Source organism: Andrena cerasifolii, chromosome 2 (assembly GCF_050908995.1).
Source record: "Andrena cerasifolii isolate SP2316 chromosome 2, iyAndCera1_principal, whole genome shotgun sequence".
In the NCBI taxonomy this organism is placed as follows: domain Eukaryota; kingdom Metazoa; phylum Arthropoda; class Insecta; order Hymenoptera; family Andrenidae; genus Andrena; species Andrena cerasifolii.
This window is the reverse complement of record NC_135119.1, coordinates 27457816-27474295: the sequence shown is the minus strand read 5'-3', so window position 1 is coordinate 27474295 and position 16480 is coordinate 27457816. Positions and strand designations below refer to the sequence as shown.

Sequence of the window (16480 nt, the reverse complement as noted above, 5' to 3'; positions counted from 1 at the left end):
CGAAAGTATGCATGGAAATAGGACAGATGAAGAAATCAGATTTGACATTCGCAAAACAATAAAATTTTAAATGACTTACCGAACCCCAAAATTTCATCAGCACCAAGCGAATAAACGAACCCAGGCCAGAGGGGCGAGAGGCTGGCGGAAGAACCAGGGTTGAAATCCTGACCAGGTCCCCAGCAAGTTCAGCAGCTCCGGGGAGAGGGGGAGGAAGAACCAGGTCCCCAGGAAGTCCAGTGGATGCAGGTGGCTCGGCAGCTCCAGGGGGGAGGGGGAGGAAGAACCAGGTCCCCAGGAAGTCCAGTGGATCCAGGTGGCTCGGCAGCTCCAGAGTTCCAGGAGGTCCTTCAAGCCCGGAGGACCGACGACGACTGAGTACACGAAGATCCGTGAGCTCCTTATGTAGACTTCGAGGAATGATGTTCCCCGATGAAAACAAGGTCGACGGTTAGTTACAATTGCGAAATCCAGCGAATTCTTCGGCAAAAATGGATTTTCGGCTAAAATATCCATTCCAGTGGCTATTGCTGTGACAAATAATGTTAACAACATTTACACTAACCGCCCAGTATAAATTATTATTAACTATAATCGATAGAACTCGAGATATCAAGCAATTTGTAACATTTGGCCTTGGATTTGCAAATGATTTTCTGTGCCGACTGAATTCTCTTTTATTCTCAATGTTTAATCGTTCGATACATTAATGTTAATGCTTATACATATCACGTAGTATTATTTATAATGTATAAATACGTTTTAGTTGAACTTAGTGTAAGTGAATAGTTGCAGGAATATTTGGAGAAATATGAGTGAGATACTTGTTTCTCCCCCTTAGTTACTAACATCGGCGAAGTATAGGCTAAAACGATAGACACAGGCACTGACTCTACAATCGCGTTGCACACGATTACAAAATCATTTTCTGTTTTTAAACATCCTTCAGTTTCTGAAAAAGTCTTCTAAGTAACGGGTATATCTGAATGGAATCCTGTTAAATTAAAAGGCCTCCCACATGGTCCAGTAATCGATGAAATTGAGAAATCACGAGATAATATGCACTATGCCATGCACACACTTCACTGAACCGATTAATTTCTCAGGGCTAGACAAACTTTTAAGACACTCATGCATCCTGCAACTTTCTGCGAGACTTTTAAAATTAGATTTTACTGTAAATTTCAGTGTTGGCGGCAAACGGAATCCAATTATTATTACTTCACTGGAATGATTAAACAGTGCATTAGAAACTTGTGGGAATATCAGTAACAGCGTGAATTTTTAATACTTTTTTCGGCGCACGATACGTGAAAGGGTTCGCAAGGGTACGCAAAGTGCTAATAAACAATGTCATCTTGCAATTTATAGCTTGCACGGGCTTTGAAGAAATGCCATTTCTGAACGCCATAGTGTCTTGATCCACGAAATGGATTTTCGGAAAGAAATCCGCGTGAGTCGTTGACCAACCGATTCCAACCTATTCTATACCTCGTCTGTGCCGTTTCAAAAGTCTGTGCCTACGTATTTTGAAATGTAATTTAAGTAAATGACTTTATCGACGGTAGATAATTTCTATTGAACGAACTATCGCAGCAGCTGAAGATACAGGTGTAGTTCCAAGCATCTGCCACTGTGGACACCGCGCACCGCGGGGACCATTGCAATGGTTCCCATGCGAAAGAGGTGAGGTGACGTGTACCCTATTTTCCAGTTTTCCGGCGGCGGTTTGGCAAAATGAATGCGTTTAAACGTGACAAAAAGGAGGAAGAAGATGGTAATTATAAATGAAAATTACTCCACTCTACTACTACCATAAATATCAGATCGCAAGCAGGATTAAACGAATCGATCGTATTAGTGTGACAGCTACTTGTAAACAGGTTTAAACAAGGTTGCTCTGTGCAAAAGCTAATTTCTCTCCAATGAATACACAAATATCTCACAGCAGAGTGAAAGAATATCGACGGTCTGTATTTTACGTTCCTTCGTGTGATTCTCTTGCCACCAGGTGGGGGAAATCCTTTCCAGAATCTGGAGAAGACTACCGTCCTCCAGGAAGCTCGTACTTTTAACGACACTCCAGTGAATCCAAGAAAATGCGCACACATTCTCACAAAGATATTATACCTGCTCAATCAAGGGACGCAATTAGGTACGATGGAGGCAACCGAAGCGTTCTTCGCGATGACCAAATTATTCCAATCGAGAGACGTTGTTCTGAGACGGCTGGTGTACCTGGGCATCAAGGAACTGAGTTCCTTAGCGGAGGACGTGATCATAGTGACGTCCAGTTTGACCAAGGATATGACAGGGAAAGAGGATCTGTACAGAGCCGCCGCCATAAGAGCGCTATGCACCATCACTGACGGCGGAATGCTGGCAGCCATCGAACGTTACATGAAACAAGCCATCGTCGATCGTTCTCCGGCTGTCTCTAGCGCGGCTTTAGTTTCGTCTTTACATCTGACCAGTGTTTCTGGGGATGTCGCGCGCAGATGGGCGAACGAGGCCCAGGAAGCACTGAATTCCAATAATGTTATGGTTCAGTACCACGCTCTCGGCGTCCTGTATCAGGCACGCAAGTCAGACAAGCACGCAATAATCAAATTGGTCACGAAACTCATGAGGACCAGCCTAAAGAGCCCTTACGCCGCGTGTATGTTAATCAGAATGGCGTCTAAGTTGGTAGACGAGCACGACGTGGGCCAGGAAATGTTAGAATTTATCGAGTCCTGCCTGCGTCATAAGTCGGAGATGGTGGTATACGAAGCAGCGCACGCGCTGGTCAATCATCTCGGGACAAGCAGAATAGGCCGAGCTATCAGTGTTCTCCATTTATTCTGCGGTTCGCCAAAGCCAGCCTTAAAGTTTGCCGCAGTGAGGACTCTGAACAAAGTCGCTATGACCCATCCGATGGCAGTCACCACTTGCAATCTAGATTTGGAGAACCTGATCACGGACTCCAACAGATCGATTGCTACGTTAGCGATCACCACCCTCCTGAAGACTGGGGCGGAGAGTTCAGTGGATCGGTTGATGAAACAGATCGCAAGCTTCGTGTCAGAGATATCGGATGAGTTTAAGGTGGTTGTCGTGCAGGCTATAAGGTACAGTCATAATGCTTTCAGTTCTCACTTAAAACCGCACGGTTGCTTCGATTTATCTCTTCTCCCTTAGAGCTCTGTGCCAGAAGTTCCCTCGCAAGCACGCGGTACTAATGAACTTCCTCTCCGCGATGCTGAGGGACGAAGGAGGCCTGGAGTACAAGGCGGCGATCGCCGACACGATAATCGCCGTTATGGAGGGGAACGCAGAGGCGAAGGAAGCTGGGCTGGCTCATCTCTGCGAGTTCATCGAGGATTGCGAGCACATCTCCCTCGCGGTGCGCATCCTCCACTTGCTGGGCCAGGAGGGGCCAACTTCCAAGCAGCCGTCCAGATACATCCGCTTCATCTACAACCGCGTGATCCTGGAAAGCGCCAGCGTGCGCGCTGCAGCGGTCACCGCTCTGGCGCGCTTCGCCGCGGCGTGCCCACCGTTGCTCCCGAACGTGCTGGTGCTCCTGTCCCGCTGCCAGCTGGACTCCGATGACGAGGTCCGCGACCGCGCTGCCTATTATTGCGCCATCCTCCAGCAACAGAACGATCCTACGCTCCTACTGTTGGTGCAGCCGCCTCTTCTGTCCGTACCCAGCCTGGAAAGAGCTTTGCGCAATTACATGCGCACCACTATGGATGATGCATTCGACATCTCGCAGGTAAGCTCAGATAAAGATACGAAAAACTCAGAACGATTGTGTCCACTTTACGACTCGTTTCATTCGTAGGTCCCGCCGGCACAGACAGTGGAGGAGCCAGCCCAGGTGGAAGTGCACGCAACCATCAAACAGCAACAGCCTCGCCTGACGCGGGAGGAAAGCTTCATGGAGAAGCTGTCGCAGAAACCGCACCTGTCGGTGGTGATTCGCGACCCTTCGATTCACAAGTCGTCGCCCGTGTTCGAGTTGACAGAGTCGGAGACGGAATACAATGTCAAGTGCATCAAGCACGCGTTCACGGACATCCTCATCTTGCAATTCGATTGCGTGAATACACTTTCCGATCAGTTGCTCGAGGACGTCACTGTGGCGATCGAACCACCCGAGGGGTAAATATTAGCGAACGTTGGAACAAATTTATAGTGACATTTTTGGTACAATTATTTTCGTGCCTCTAGCTATACGATCGTCTGCGAGGTTCCATGCCCTCGGCTACCATACAACGAGCCAGGAACCACGTACACAGTATTAAAGTACCCGGAAGACGTTCATGCCAGTGTCGCCACCATTCCTACAACCCTGCGGTTCATTGCGCGCGATTGTGATCCTGCGACAGGCGTCCCTGATGCCGAGCAAGGATACAACGACGAATATATGGTACTTTTCCTTCGCAACTGTATGAAAATTCTCCAGCAGAGCGAATTTGTTAAGAGAAGCCTTTGTTTCGTTAGCTGGAGGACTTGGAAGTAACTTTAGCCGACCAAGTCCGCGGCATGGGGACCAAGGGATTGGATTTCAGCGCTGCTTGGGACGCAGCCGCCGCGAAGGGGTTTAGCAAGATGGAGGAGACTTTCGCTCTGGGCCCGTCCGTGAACAGTCTGGAAGGGGCGATTCGAAGTCTCACAGGCTTCTTGGGCCTGGACGCCGTGGAACAAACCAACAAAGTACCAGCGAACGCTGCCGCGCACAATCTGCTGCTCAGCGGGATTTTCAGAGGCGGCAAGGAGGTTCTTGCGCGCGCCAGATTAGCACTGTCTGACAACCAAGTAACGATGCAGCTGTCCGTTCTCTGCCCAGACCCGGATATCGCTGAACTAATCATCTCTTCAGTAGGATAAATCGCCGTTACTAGGTCGACAATAGGCACGTACATGCATGCATGAATGCTTCCTACGAAAATCGATAACCTGTACCACGAGTTTCTTATTCCTAGTATTATAAGGATACTGTTACGTGAATCATCATGATACGGGGCCTGCAAGCCCCCATTTCTATGTAATACTTTGTACATATAATTATAAAACGGCTCTTTAAATAAGATCCTCTGAGGTTCTCATTTTATACTTCGACAAACTGCGATCTCCTCTTCCTTGTAGTATCATCAGGGCCATGCTTCTTTATATCGAGGTCCCAAACAATTTCTCCACAGTAAATAAGCATAACAACTTTTCACGAAAAAGGATAATAATACCAATAATAAAGAAAATAAAAGAAATAAACATTAACATATTTAAATATATGACTTTTTTATTGCCATAGCATTAATAATATTAGAAATTATATTTTAATTTCTTTTTTGACAGTCCTTGCATACCATTGTATACTTACCACACCACATGGTGTGTCCGCAACATTGCCACTAAAATTAAACTAATTTTAATCAAATACAAATTTTTCGTTCTCATTTTACTTTTTTATTTTCTCTCTTCTTCATTTTTCCTTCTTCTGGAGGCCCTTTACAGCCTTGCACCCCCTCGCCCCCGTGGCCTGCTTATGTTGAACCTATATAAGTTGCAGTAGAATCTCTTCAGTAGCAACTCTTCAGAAATGTAATGACAGATATAGGAATTCATATCCCTTCATTGTCGTAATATAAAATTAACTGGTTAATAGATCTTGTAAAAGCAAATAGATTTATTTCACTTTGCCCTTGAAGAAAACTACTAAATAAGCTTGTCGGTTTACGTTTCTTATGACATATTTGTAAGTGGGTCACTAGTTTTGAAGCATCCTGTAGTGCAGGGGATGAAACCACAGACAAGATACAGAATAGAGTAACGTCGATTCGAAATGGAATACCATCACAACGCTACTATCAGAGAACTGGCGAAACGAGCTATTTCCGAGCTGGTTTCCTACTTCATCGACCGGGCTCATCTCACGACCTGTTCGGAGTTCAAGATTGTTTGGCTTCCTTCCGAAAATGGCTGCCGTGTTGGATGAAGTCGGCAAATCCGCCGAAAAGCTGGTAAACGAGGAGAAAGACGAAATCGTCGACGAGGAGGACGAAACCGGCGCGGTAGAGGCGTCCAAGAAGAAGAAAAAGAAGAAAAAGAAGAAGAAAGCTGGTGCGTTGCTCGGTTGCATGTTGGGTGTATCCTCGTCTGCTCAAATTTCCTGACAATCGCGTGTCGTCGTCCGATTACACCCATTTAAAAATACTACGCACATTTTCCACCATTCAGATTCGATACTGTCTCCATCGCAACATTATTCGCCACACTTTCGTCTTCTGCGACGCAACTTCGAGTTTATAAAGAAAGATATTATCACGGAACGCGACCAAGGACGATGCACCTTGGAACTCACTTTGCACCTGTCTCCACTTCCTGTTACCTCTTTTACGATCCGTCGAACGTCCCTAGCGTTTCAATACTTTTAGTAGCGTACAGGGACTTTTTAAAAATGATCAACCGCCACGCGGAAGGAAACATTATGTAAACATAATTGACTTTACATAGGCGCTGGTGAAGCTAGCGCAGATGTTCCAGAGGGGGAGGAGGACAAGGCAAAAGACAATACCCCGGCAGGTGAAGGTAAACACGCCTCGAAACGTCTTTGAAAGCGACCGGAGCATGATGTTCATTTAACATGTTTCGCAGAAGTTGCCACCGAGGCGGCAGAGAATGACGCCGAGACAGAAGAAGCCAAGAAGAAGAAGAAGAAACGCAAGCCTCGTGGGAAGGCTGGGGGCGTTAAGCAGCAAACGGATCCTCCAACTGTTCCCGTGTCGGAGTTCTTCCCTGATGGGAACTTCCCAATCGGGCAGATAATGGAGCACCCTCCTGCGGCAGGGATAGACCACAGGATGGCAAAGGATCGCTTTGCGGGCGAAGAGGCGCGTGCGCTCGACAGAATTCAGAACGATATTTACAACGAAGCTAGGCAAGCTGCCGAGGCTCACAGACAAACAAGGAAGCATATTATGCAATGGGTACGCTTCGGTGATAGAAATATTAGAAGCGTAAGTAGTCGACGCTGTTTCTTCTGTTTTAGGTGAAACCGGGAATGACGATGATAGAGATCTGCAACGAACTGGAGAACACAGCCAGGAAATTGATAGGGGAAGATGGTCTGAAAGCAGGATTAGCTTTTCCGACGGGATGCTCCAGGAATCATTGCGCTGCTCATTACACTCCGAACGCTGGAGACCCAACTGTTTTGGAATACGATGACGTTACCAAGATAGACTTCGGCACGCATATCAACGGCCGGATCATCGACTGTGCATTTACCTTAACGTTCAATCCGAAGTACGACAAGCTGATCGAAGCGGTTCGCGACGCTACGAACACTGGGATCAAAGCTGCTGGCATCGACGTCCAGCTGTGCGATGTCGGTGCTGCGATTCAAGAGGTCATGGAGTCGTACGAGATTGATTTGGATGGCAAAACTTTCCCAGTGCGTTAGCTTTTACCAGAGTTGGGCGAGAATTTTATTTAAATAAGAATCTCGAATAACGAATGAAAGTTAAAAAAAATTATTCGTCAAATAATCTAAAGTTAAAGTAACTTCTATTTGATCCGTTACTTAAATAATCTTTCATTTAGTTAATGCCCAGTTCTTTTCCCCGTAACACGAACGAAGGCCGAAATTACAGATTCTTAATTGATTCGCAGATAAAGTCCATAAGAAATCTGAATGGTCACTCAATTGCACCGTACCGTATCCACGCCGGCAAAACTGTGCCCATAGTGAAAGGCGGCGAAGCTACTAGGATGGAGGCGAATGAATTTTATGCTATCGAAACTTTTGGGTCCACTGGAAAGGGAATCGTGCACGACGACTTGGATTGCTCCCATTACATGAAGAGCTTCGACGCTGGCTTCGTTCGTTTGAGACTGCAGAGCAGCAAGTCTCTGCTGAACAGCATTAATAAGCATTTCGGTAAACATTTATTTATAGGAACTGATCGTCAGATTGATTCGATCAGGAACAAGGATACGATGTGCTTGTTTTAGGTACTCTGGCTTTCTGCAAACGATGGCTGGATCGCGTCGGTTGCACGAAGTATCAGATGGCGCTGAAGGATCTGTGCGACAAGGGCGCAGTGGAAGCTTATCCACCTCTGGTGGACGTGAAAGGCTGCTACACTGCTCAGTTCGAGCACACCATCGTTCTACGTCCAACGTGTAAAGAAGTTATCTCCCGCGGGGATGACTATTAAAATATGTCCGTTGTTCTTTAACCGTATTGTAACATCGCAGTGTAAAATCACTAACGATAAATGTTTATGATTAATAACGCGATATTTAATTGCATCACCTAACGACACATTCTATTCACCGCCTCCCTTCGCCATATATATATATATATATATATATATTCGTCTCTGTGTTTTATTTTCATAATTTCATCCTGGAATGTGGATAACAATAATTGTTTACATGATCTTGAATCGTCAATATTAACATCGGATTTAACATTTCCTTATGACTCCACTGGTTAGATAAATAGAGTTATCAATGTTGAATAAAATATATTTGATACTTCAATTATATCGATAATAGCCCTAATGGCGATTGATTTGCGACAACCATGGGGTAGAATTTGGTGCATTCAACGCGTCTGTCGTAGAATATAAATGAAACATGCGACCTTCGTTAGCCAGTTACTTCGCCGTTCCGTAGAATTGTACGTTACGCAATTAATAACAGAATCGAGTACATTTAACGTACCGTGATCGATAGGAAAGCTGCTAAACTCCAGGCAACGATCGCATCCCTACAATACTGATCGCTGTCGATTGAAACAGTGTAACAATATATGTTCTATTCCTTCCCTGAACTATGAACACTGAAGTGTAATAAATGTTGCTACGTCAACGTATTCAACGCTTTTCATTTCTCTGCTTTAGGCAAGAGACTCTGGCTGTCCAAGGTAATCTCCCCCCACTGCCATTCAATCGCGTACATGTGACAGGGGAGCGCTTGTTTATTAGTTTTGGACAGTCAAACTCTTTCGCCCCTACTATAGAATTTCACGAATGTACGATGATGGTCCCGGGGTGCTCGTTCTACTATTCCGCCTATCGCGATAAAATTATCTGTATTTACTCCTATATTCAGGTCTGGCCTCCATAGAAATTCAGGCACGATAATAAGCTAACGTTTAACACTTACATGTCGCGAATACTTTTTCTGTCACTTAATTCATGCATCCGTTCCTATACTACTGTGTCCCTCCGCGCCCCTCTAATTACACTACGTTACTCGAGCACGTAACAAAATATCGAGCCGGCTCGACGGATAGTCAAGCCACCTATTTCTCCCATCAAGGCGCTCTGTTAAGGCCTGTTCGTCGCGAACCTCGACATCTTTTCTTCCTTAGCGGCTGTTAAGCGAAGCGACGAGAATGCTACGCGCATCGTAGCTCCAAACTCAGTTGGACCTTCAAGGACACTTCCTCCACTGTGCCGTATGAGCAAATTCCCCGAGTTACGCAGTCGCGTAGGCACGATGGATGTCGGCCGAGAAATATCGATAGCTCCGAGGAAAGATATCGCGCAGCTTCCACGATAATGCCTCCGGAGGGGGGTGACGATGCCCCGAATTCAAGATCGCAGCAAATACAGATCGTCCGGTTGTGGAAGACGACGTTCCTAACGCTAGGGCTAGATACTATCTAATCGGACTGAAACGACGTTACGGAGACGAATTACGAAAACTCTGATCCCCCCTCCCCGGCTGCGGCGCGGACGCGTCCTCTGACGACTTTGGAAGAGTAAGGCAATTCATCTACTTTTTACGAGATAGACCGCGCAGGTTACGAAGCGTTACAGCCACGGGTAAATATATACTATCAGCGAGCAGATCCGCGCAGACAGCAAACACGGTGACGTTGCCTTTTCGCGCCGCCAGCGATCCTTCCATCGACAACGAGTTGCGTAATCCTCCTCTTGCTTATTAACGAACTCTTATCAGATTACGTATATGTATATGTATGTACACGGTGGTCAACAGTTGCAAAACGCGATGAAACTACGCGGCGTTGCGTCGCGGCGCGGATCAATCTTGCGCTCCTCTTCCCCGCGATGGCGTGGCTGTGTGGGTGTATGCTTATCGCGTTACACGATCGACCTTTTGTTTTCTACGCTTCTGTTTGTTCCCTCCTCTCGCTTTTCATTCACTGGGAATCCGTGCGCGGTCTCAGCTTCGCTCTCGCCGTCACGAGAAGGTTGCTCCGCTGTTCCATCGTCGGCTGCGATTGTTCCAACTGAAACAAACATTTTACACCCCTTTATCCTAACATTGTTTAACAATACAGATTTGGTAAGTTAGTTACTATACTGCAGTCCACTTTAGAGTAAACTCGATTGGTAGGGAACCGGAAGGGAAGTGCTACGACCAATCGCGCGTGTCAGATCCTTATATGGAATGGAGAATAATGATTATTATTACGATTATACCAATTCTTACACAGCTGAATAGCTGAATATCTAAACTTACGAATTCTTATACTGGGGAGGGAGGAGGTAAGAAATCGCTAAAATTACTCTTACGTAATTTAAGGACAGCCCCCTAGCTAATCCGGATGAATGTGACTATTTTTACAAAATAAATAAATACATCAAATTTCGTGCGAAGCGAAGTAGTAAAACTAGTGTAGATATAAAAGTAAACACTGCGTATGAAATTCTTAATTAAAGAATATTAAATTAATAAGCGCGGCAATATTGTTTTTGCAGGAACGGCCCTACCTCAGTTACCCTGCCCACTTCAATGTCTCCCAGATAATACTACCAGACGTAGAAAAGTGCAAAGGAACTCACAGCCATCTCGATGTGCTTCGCCCTTTGCTCGAGAGCCCTTTGCAGCGCGGTTCTAGGATCGTCCTTGTAACTTTCATCTCGGTTCCTTTCGGCCTCTCTTCTGGAGGCAGCCTCTCTCTGTTTCTCCAGCGCTCGCTGAAGCTCGCTCTTCTGGTTCAGCACGCTCCTGCCTCTAGAAGAAAGTGAAAAGCGATGGCGGTTAGCTAATTACGCGGGCCGAGCGCGTGAAAATTGCCACGCGATGAGAAAAAACACGCGCCGGCACCGCGAGCAACGTTTCGATTGAATAGCGACGGCAGTTAGAGCGTAAAAGTGGGTGGGAATGAGTCACGGAGGATGGAGAACTTGGCGCGTCGCGGACACGGTGCTTAACACCAGTATGCAAACGATTTTCCCACCTTCTGTGTGTGTCTATAAACTTTACGATACTTTCTCGCACTCTGTGCCCCACTATCACGATCAGTCGCCTGGTAATGTTCCATCATTCCCCAATCCTTTCTTCACTTAAATATACCGCTTCCTCGATGATAGCGTACGATTGGCAATTAAATTGCGCCAGATGGGGAATGTCTCGTACACTTACACTTTTTGGTTGAACAGCAACTCCCTACGAAGGTCTTTATGATTATTGGAGGTGAGGTACGGGTTGTACGGTTTCCTTGGCAAGATCAAGCCGTCTGGTCCCATGTGAGGAGCAGGTGGTGGCGGAGGCGGTACACCCAGCACCGGTGCCATGTTTCTCCCTGCAAAAACACGCCGCGCCACTAAGAAACAATTCGAGCAATACACTCGGCAAACTTCGATTCGCCCAGAGTGTTCCCAAAATATCTCAACAAACTATCCCCACTCTGAATAACCACCTATCCCGTGCACGCGTTACACTCCAATCCTCTCATTTCTCTTTATCTAAAGCTCACTTAAGGAAAACAATATACTTCCAGATAATCACCGAACGATCCAGAATGCTTCAAAAGTATCTACATCTACTTGGCACTTCAAGAATGCCACTTCGATCATTCGATGCACAATTTCGAAAATGGCCGAGTCACATCTGGGTCAGCCGGTATTCCGAGATCCCGACCGCGTGGCAGATCACATTCCTCCTCGTGGTAATTGAAACGCGACCCCAAACGGCAGGCAAACATTTTAAGAACACCCCCGTTTTCGCTGCAGACCACCGCCAGTGTGTTGCAGCAGAATCGCGGCTGTAATCGCTCGAATGGAGGGGTGGGACACAGACACGGCTTCCAGGGGATGGCTCGAGCGAGCGTGTACTTTTTTTAGCTGGACTAAGCTACGGGGGCTCTGCGGTTTTATTCACCCTCGAGCACGGCGATTCGCGCCCTCACGGAACCCTCCTCGCTCATCGCGGTGGATCGCACTGAAGCGTTCCCAGCACGGACCCTATCAAACGGCCAACTTTCTATATACTTGTCGCGCGGGGCTTCGCGTAGCTGCTAATCGAATAGAGAGCAGTACGCGGAACAGACCATACTTACTTCTGCTGCTATCGAGGTAAACCATAACGCGAGATACACCTCATGGGGCAAAAGAGGTACAGGAGTGCCGAGCAGTGGGAGGTATTGTGGCTAATTAATAGTCAAACCCCGACACTAGTTCATCTATACCCCCCATTGAGTTTTCTCAGTGAAATGGACCACTTTTATGTCCATGTTTTAAATTTTCCTTGCGTCGTTATTTTAAATTTTACGGACTAGTATGAGTCAGGAGGGATAACACAGATGTTGCTAAGGGAAATTGAATTTCTACCGCAATAATTACACAGAGTAGCTATTGATTTGCACATTCCGCGCAATTATTGCGGGGTAGAAACTCGCGAATAAAAGTCATCGGGACGTGTCCGAGTCGAGTTCTACGATCGACGATCAATTCCGCGGTTAACGCGCTGTGCTCGCGATAATTCCCGTCGAGAGGGGCGAACTTTCGCGAAAAGATACTACTTACTACTTAGAGACATCAAAAAGGAAGCGGATCGAATCGTTGTCGGCTGACTTTACGAGCGAAAAGTGAGTTTCAGGGACGAACGCTCATCGAAGCGGGACGCTGCGCTCTTCGTAACGAGGGGATCTTTTGCGGATTCGCGGAATTGGGTTCCTAGACGCTAACGGGAATGTACCGGCGTGCCATAAACCACGCGCCGAGTCGAGGACTGCGAAACGAAAGTAAGGAGCTGCTTGTAGCGAAATTTTCTGATTTATCGAAGGGATCAGGTGAAGTCTGAGTTAGGTCGTTGTCGCTGAACGTTGGAAGTGTTTTTTAACGGATTTTATTTATCTTCGCTCCTCTGCCCGTTTGTTTGTTTATTTCGTTCAAATGTTGTAACTCTTTTTTAACCCACTTCCACCAATTCAGTAGACTTGAAACTTTGCAGTCGTACGTAGTTACGATGACAAATGACAATACAAAATTTTAGAAAAAATAAAAAAATGGCAAAGCTCAAACACTAAAAAGTAAATAATAAAAAAATTAAGTTAAATGATTTTATTTAATTTGATAAAAAATGCACTACCTCTTTTTAGACATCGCGTTAAATAAAATCGTTTAACTTAAATTTTTTTTTTATTTATTTTTTAACCGATGACTTTACCCCAGCAAATAGTATTAGCAGTAATACTAATTTGGTAAAAAAGTGCTACCGATGATTAATTAATCAACCTTCAAGCGTAGACTGTTAGGTCTTTGTCGTAAATCATTGCAAATTCTTTCGACTGACAACTTTGTCCTACCAAAAGATGTTACTGGAAAAATGCTTCAACGATTAAGTAATTAACCTTCAATTACTACCGTCTGTTAACGACGGTGGCTTTAATGGACCGAAGAAACTGAAGTTAAGGGGAAGTGTCGGTCTGACAACGGGCAATCTCGCTGAATAATAGCGTGTTCTTCGTTGGCATCGAGTCCGTCCTATATCCACATCATGACTAGCATCAAGCTAATGGGTAATTAAGACACCGTTGAACAGTTCTGAAAGTGGTTAGTGGCGAAAGTAATCGGGGTTGCTCGTTTCATGCACCAACATCGACCTATTTCTCCACCTGTCCTTGGTCACGGTGACGCGCACCTACCGATAGGAAGTTTTTTCACCAAAAAAGTATGCGCTGAATAAATAGGTTAATTTTTTGTAAAAGTCTAATATCTAAGTACTTAGTTACTGCAGTTCAGTTCAGTTGAGTAAATAAGAAAAAAGAAAACAGACGATCGATCGATTTGCGAAATCCACGAGCACAGGATGATGCATTTTTAAATTTAAAACTCGTAGCCAAATTTTTCACAAAAAATCAGTGTGGTAAATAAATCGGCAAATGTTTTTAAAAGTTTAATACCTGAGTTGAGCGAAGGAGAAAAAAGGGAAACAGATGGTGGATGGATTTGCAAACTGAACGTACACACTGTGCAGTGTACAGGGCGGTGCATTTGGAGATTTAAGTCCGCCTGGGCGATGGGCCCCGAAAAGGAGGGCCCGGGGGAAGGGTGCGCACGTAGCTAGGCAGAGGGGAAGAAAAAAATAAAAATGCAGACCCGGTCAGGATGTAATTTTGAGGCAGATGTGCGGGCAAGGGAGGGGGATCGCTGCACCGCGAGCAAGCAGCAGCTGAAGTAGCGTGAGAAAATACGGAGACCGCTCCGACAGATGATAATGACCCAAGGGCGAAGTCAGGGCCGTAACCATTTGGCGAATTCGCCAACTTTTCCTAATAGCAACTACTTTCCCACTTCATTGTCGTATTTATTAAGCTTCTTCCCTTATTTCTCTTTGATGAAACATTCTTCTTGCAAAGAGAGGGGAATTTATTGCGTCAGAAATTGAATAAAAATATGATAATAATAATAATTAATAGTAATATTCATTGTCACTCTTTCATAAAATCTGCTTTCAGTTTTTCATAATCAAAATTTCTTCTTTCCTCGCATTGATTTCAATATACATAGAATTGAAAAGCACAGTTATCCATTGGAAGAAAATTTTGGTTGCTACATATGAATATCGTGGGTCACCGTGGACCCACGTCCCGTGTCATGAATCGCAGAGAATTCTGCAATATACATAGAGAATGCTTCACAAAGGAGGTGAAAGCATCGCGCAGTTCAAAGTGAAGGAGGGCAGAGGAGGAGGGAAATGTAGGAATGGGTCTCCGAATGGAAATGAAATGAGAACGGTGAATTAATAAAGACAGAAGAATGTCCCAGTGACACGTTGAAACGTTGGCTGCATCTACTTCATTGATATTCAAGATGCAGGAGAGGGTGCGCGCGATATCGAACGGCCCGGCGTCCTTTTAAATCCGCCGCGGTGGATTGATTCGGTCAATGGGAGCAAAGGCGCACCGACGCGGACGACCGTGCCCGACAGATCTAATGCGCCGCCTTTTATAGCCAGTTAGGGGTCTTTATTACGCGGAGGATAGTCGTAAACAGCGATGAGCCAGAGATGGGGACGAAAGATCGCCGAAGAGGAGATACGTGCATCGATGATGCGTGACTCACCGTTTGTTAAACCGTCGCAGCTGTCAGCGTCGCTCTTCAAACCGTTAGTGATCACCTGAAACACACGTATGCATATCCTTGATTAGCGGAGGAACTGTTACAGTTGTGGATGGGGACAAGTTTTGTATTCGACGCGTGGATCGACCTCGGGGCTCCCTGAACTAGTTGCATGACAATTTGCGGGTGGAAATGGGATTTCAGTGAAATTTCGGGGTAAAGTTGGGTGGTGCCCTAGTTGGCTGGTAGCCTGGTACCTCAGTGCCTAGCACCCTAATACCTTGGAACTCTAATGCCCTGTACCCTAGTACCTTAGCAAACTACCACTCTGCATCCAGAGTTGGAAAAAATGTAATCTAATTACAAATTACAAATTATGATTAAAATGTAATTGCGTAATTGATTACACATTATTTTCTGTGATTGTTAATTTAGCCAATTGACCATTTGGTTTTGTCAACTACCTAAATTAACGATTACAGAAAATAATGCGTAATCAATTACACAATTATATTTTAATCGTAATTTGTAATTAGATTACAGTTTGCCCAACTCTGTCAGTATCCTAGTGCCAACTCCACTTACTCTGAATTCCAAACTGCCTTTCCATCACGAGTCTCGTCCTCCGCCCCGAAAGAAGAATCGAAAGTCCTAATCCGCGACACGTTACACCGTTTCTCTCCGTGACTCGTCATCGATGATTTCACCGCGATACCAGCTCGTTGTCGCTGCAGATACTATCGACTCGTTAGCAGTTGCGACCAGCACGAGCGCAATGCTCATCACTAACCAGCGGAACAATCAATTTTCCGCAAAACGTCACCAAAACGGTAATTAACCCTCGCTCGGCGGATACCGGGTCAATTTTCACAAATCCCATTCATCAAACTACTACATGTGTTTCCCACCACTCATTAGCATCGCATCTCATAGAGAATAACCATTAACGTTAAAATTGCACTACGGTGTTGAATTCCGTAGCAGGGGAATCGAGTGCAACACGTTTATTATCAGCTCTAACGTAAGTAGGTACATTTGACAGAGGTTCCGCTCTTAAACTCTAGATTTTGGGACAGGGTTGTATAGGGGAGACCGGGGCAAAGTGGGACGAAAAATGTTTGAAGTCGAATAAAATTTTTCCCTTTCAATAAAAATGTGTGAAAATA

General features: G+C 45.5%; 3 protein-coding genes across 4 annotated transcripts in view; 2 read left to right on the top strand and 1 right to left on the bottom strand.

Annotated features, from left to right (window-relative positions):
- Nucleotides 1–1647: 1647 nt before the first annotated feature.
- On the top strand, nt 1648–5080 carry Gammacop (coat protein (coatomer) gamma). Its single transcript, XM_076806895.1, has 6 exons — nt 1648–1777; nt 2012–3110; nt 3181–3760; nt 3830–4149; nt 4219–4417; nt 4492–5080. Exons 1-6 carry the CDS (start codon nt 1738–1740, stop codon nt 4876–4878), a joined length of 2625 nt encoding a protein of 874 aa, XP_076663010.1. The 5' UTR covers nt 1648–1737; the 3' UTR covers nt 4879–5080.
- An 841-nt stretch (nt 5081–5921) lies between these two features.
- Nucleotides 5922–8284, top strand: Und (methionyl aminopeptidase und). The gene is made up of 6 exons (XM_076806897.1): nt 5922–6108; nt 6502–6576; nt 6643–6974; nt 7037–7441; nt 7660–7927; nt 8002–8284. The coding sequence occupies exons 1-6, from the start codon at nt 5964–5966 to the stop codon at nt 8205–8207; spliced, it is 1431 nt and encodes a 476-aa protein (XP_076663012.1). The 5' UTR covers nt 5922–5963; the 3' UTR covers nt 8208–8284.
- Nucleotides 8285–8499: 215 nt separating this feature from the next.
- LOC143366114 (uncharacterized) overlaps nt 8500–16480 on the bottom strand; it is a 35734-nt gene continuing 27753 nt past the window's right edge. The window contains exons 2-5 of one of the 2 annotated variants that reach the window (XM_076806902.1): nt 15318–15372; nt 11395–11575; nt 10812–10983; nt 8500–10255 (exon numbers count right to left, since the gene is read on the bottom strand). In XM_076806902.1, coding sequence (XP_076663017.1) covers nt 10166–10255; nt 10812–10983; nt 11395–11575; nt 15318–15372 — 498 coding nt within the window. In that variant the 3' untranslated portion in view covers nt 8500–10165. The remainder of the gene's footprint in view (nt 10256–10811; nt 10984–11394; nt 11576–15317; nt 15373–16480) is intronic. The other variant, XM_076806903.1, reaches the window with a different exon arrangement.

What these genes read in the sequence shown, in the direction of transcription:
- Und (XM_076806897.1), top strand. Translation starts at nt 5,964, where the DNA reads ATGGCTGCCGTGTTGGATGAAGTCGGCAAATCCGCCGAAAAGCTGGTA. An exon ending in CAATACCCCGGCAGGTGAAG is followed by an intron (nt 6,577 to 6,642) that starts GTAAACACGCCT and finishes CATGTTTCGCAG; the next exon opens with AAGTTGCCACCGAGGCGGCA. An exon ending in CAGCATTAATAAGCATTTCG is followed by an intron (nt 7,928 to 8,001) that starts GTAAACATTTAT and finishes TGCTTGTTTTAG; the next exon opens with GTACTCTGGCTTTCTGCAAA.
- Gammacop (XM_076806895.1), top strand. Translation starts at nt 1,738, where the DNA reads ATGAATGCGTTTAAACGTGACAAAAAGGAGGAAGAAGATG. An exon ending in CAAAAAGGAGGAAGAAGATG is followed by an intron (nt 1,778 to 2,011) that starts GTAATTATAAAT and finishes TCTTGCCACCAG; the next exon opens with GTGGGGGAAATCCTTTCCAG. An exon ending in GTTGTCGTGCAGGCTATAAG is followed by an intron (nt 3,111 to 3,180) that starts GTACAGTCATAA and finishes CTTCTCCCTTAG; the next exon opens with AGCTCTGTGCCAGAAGTTCC.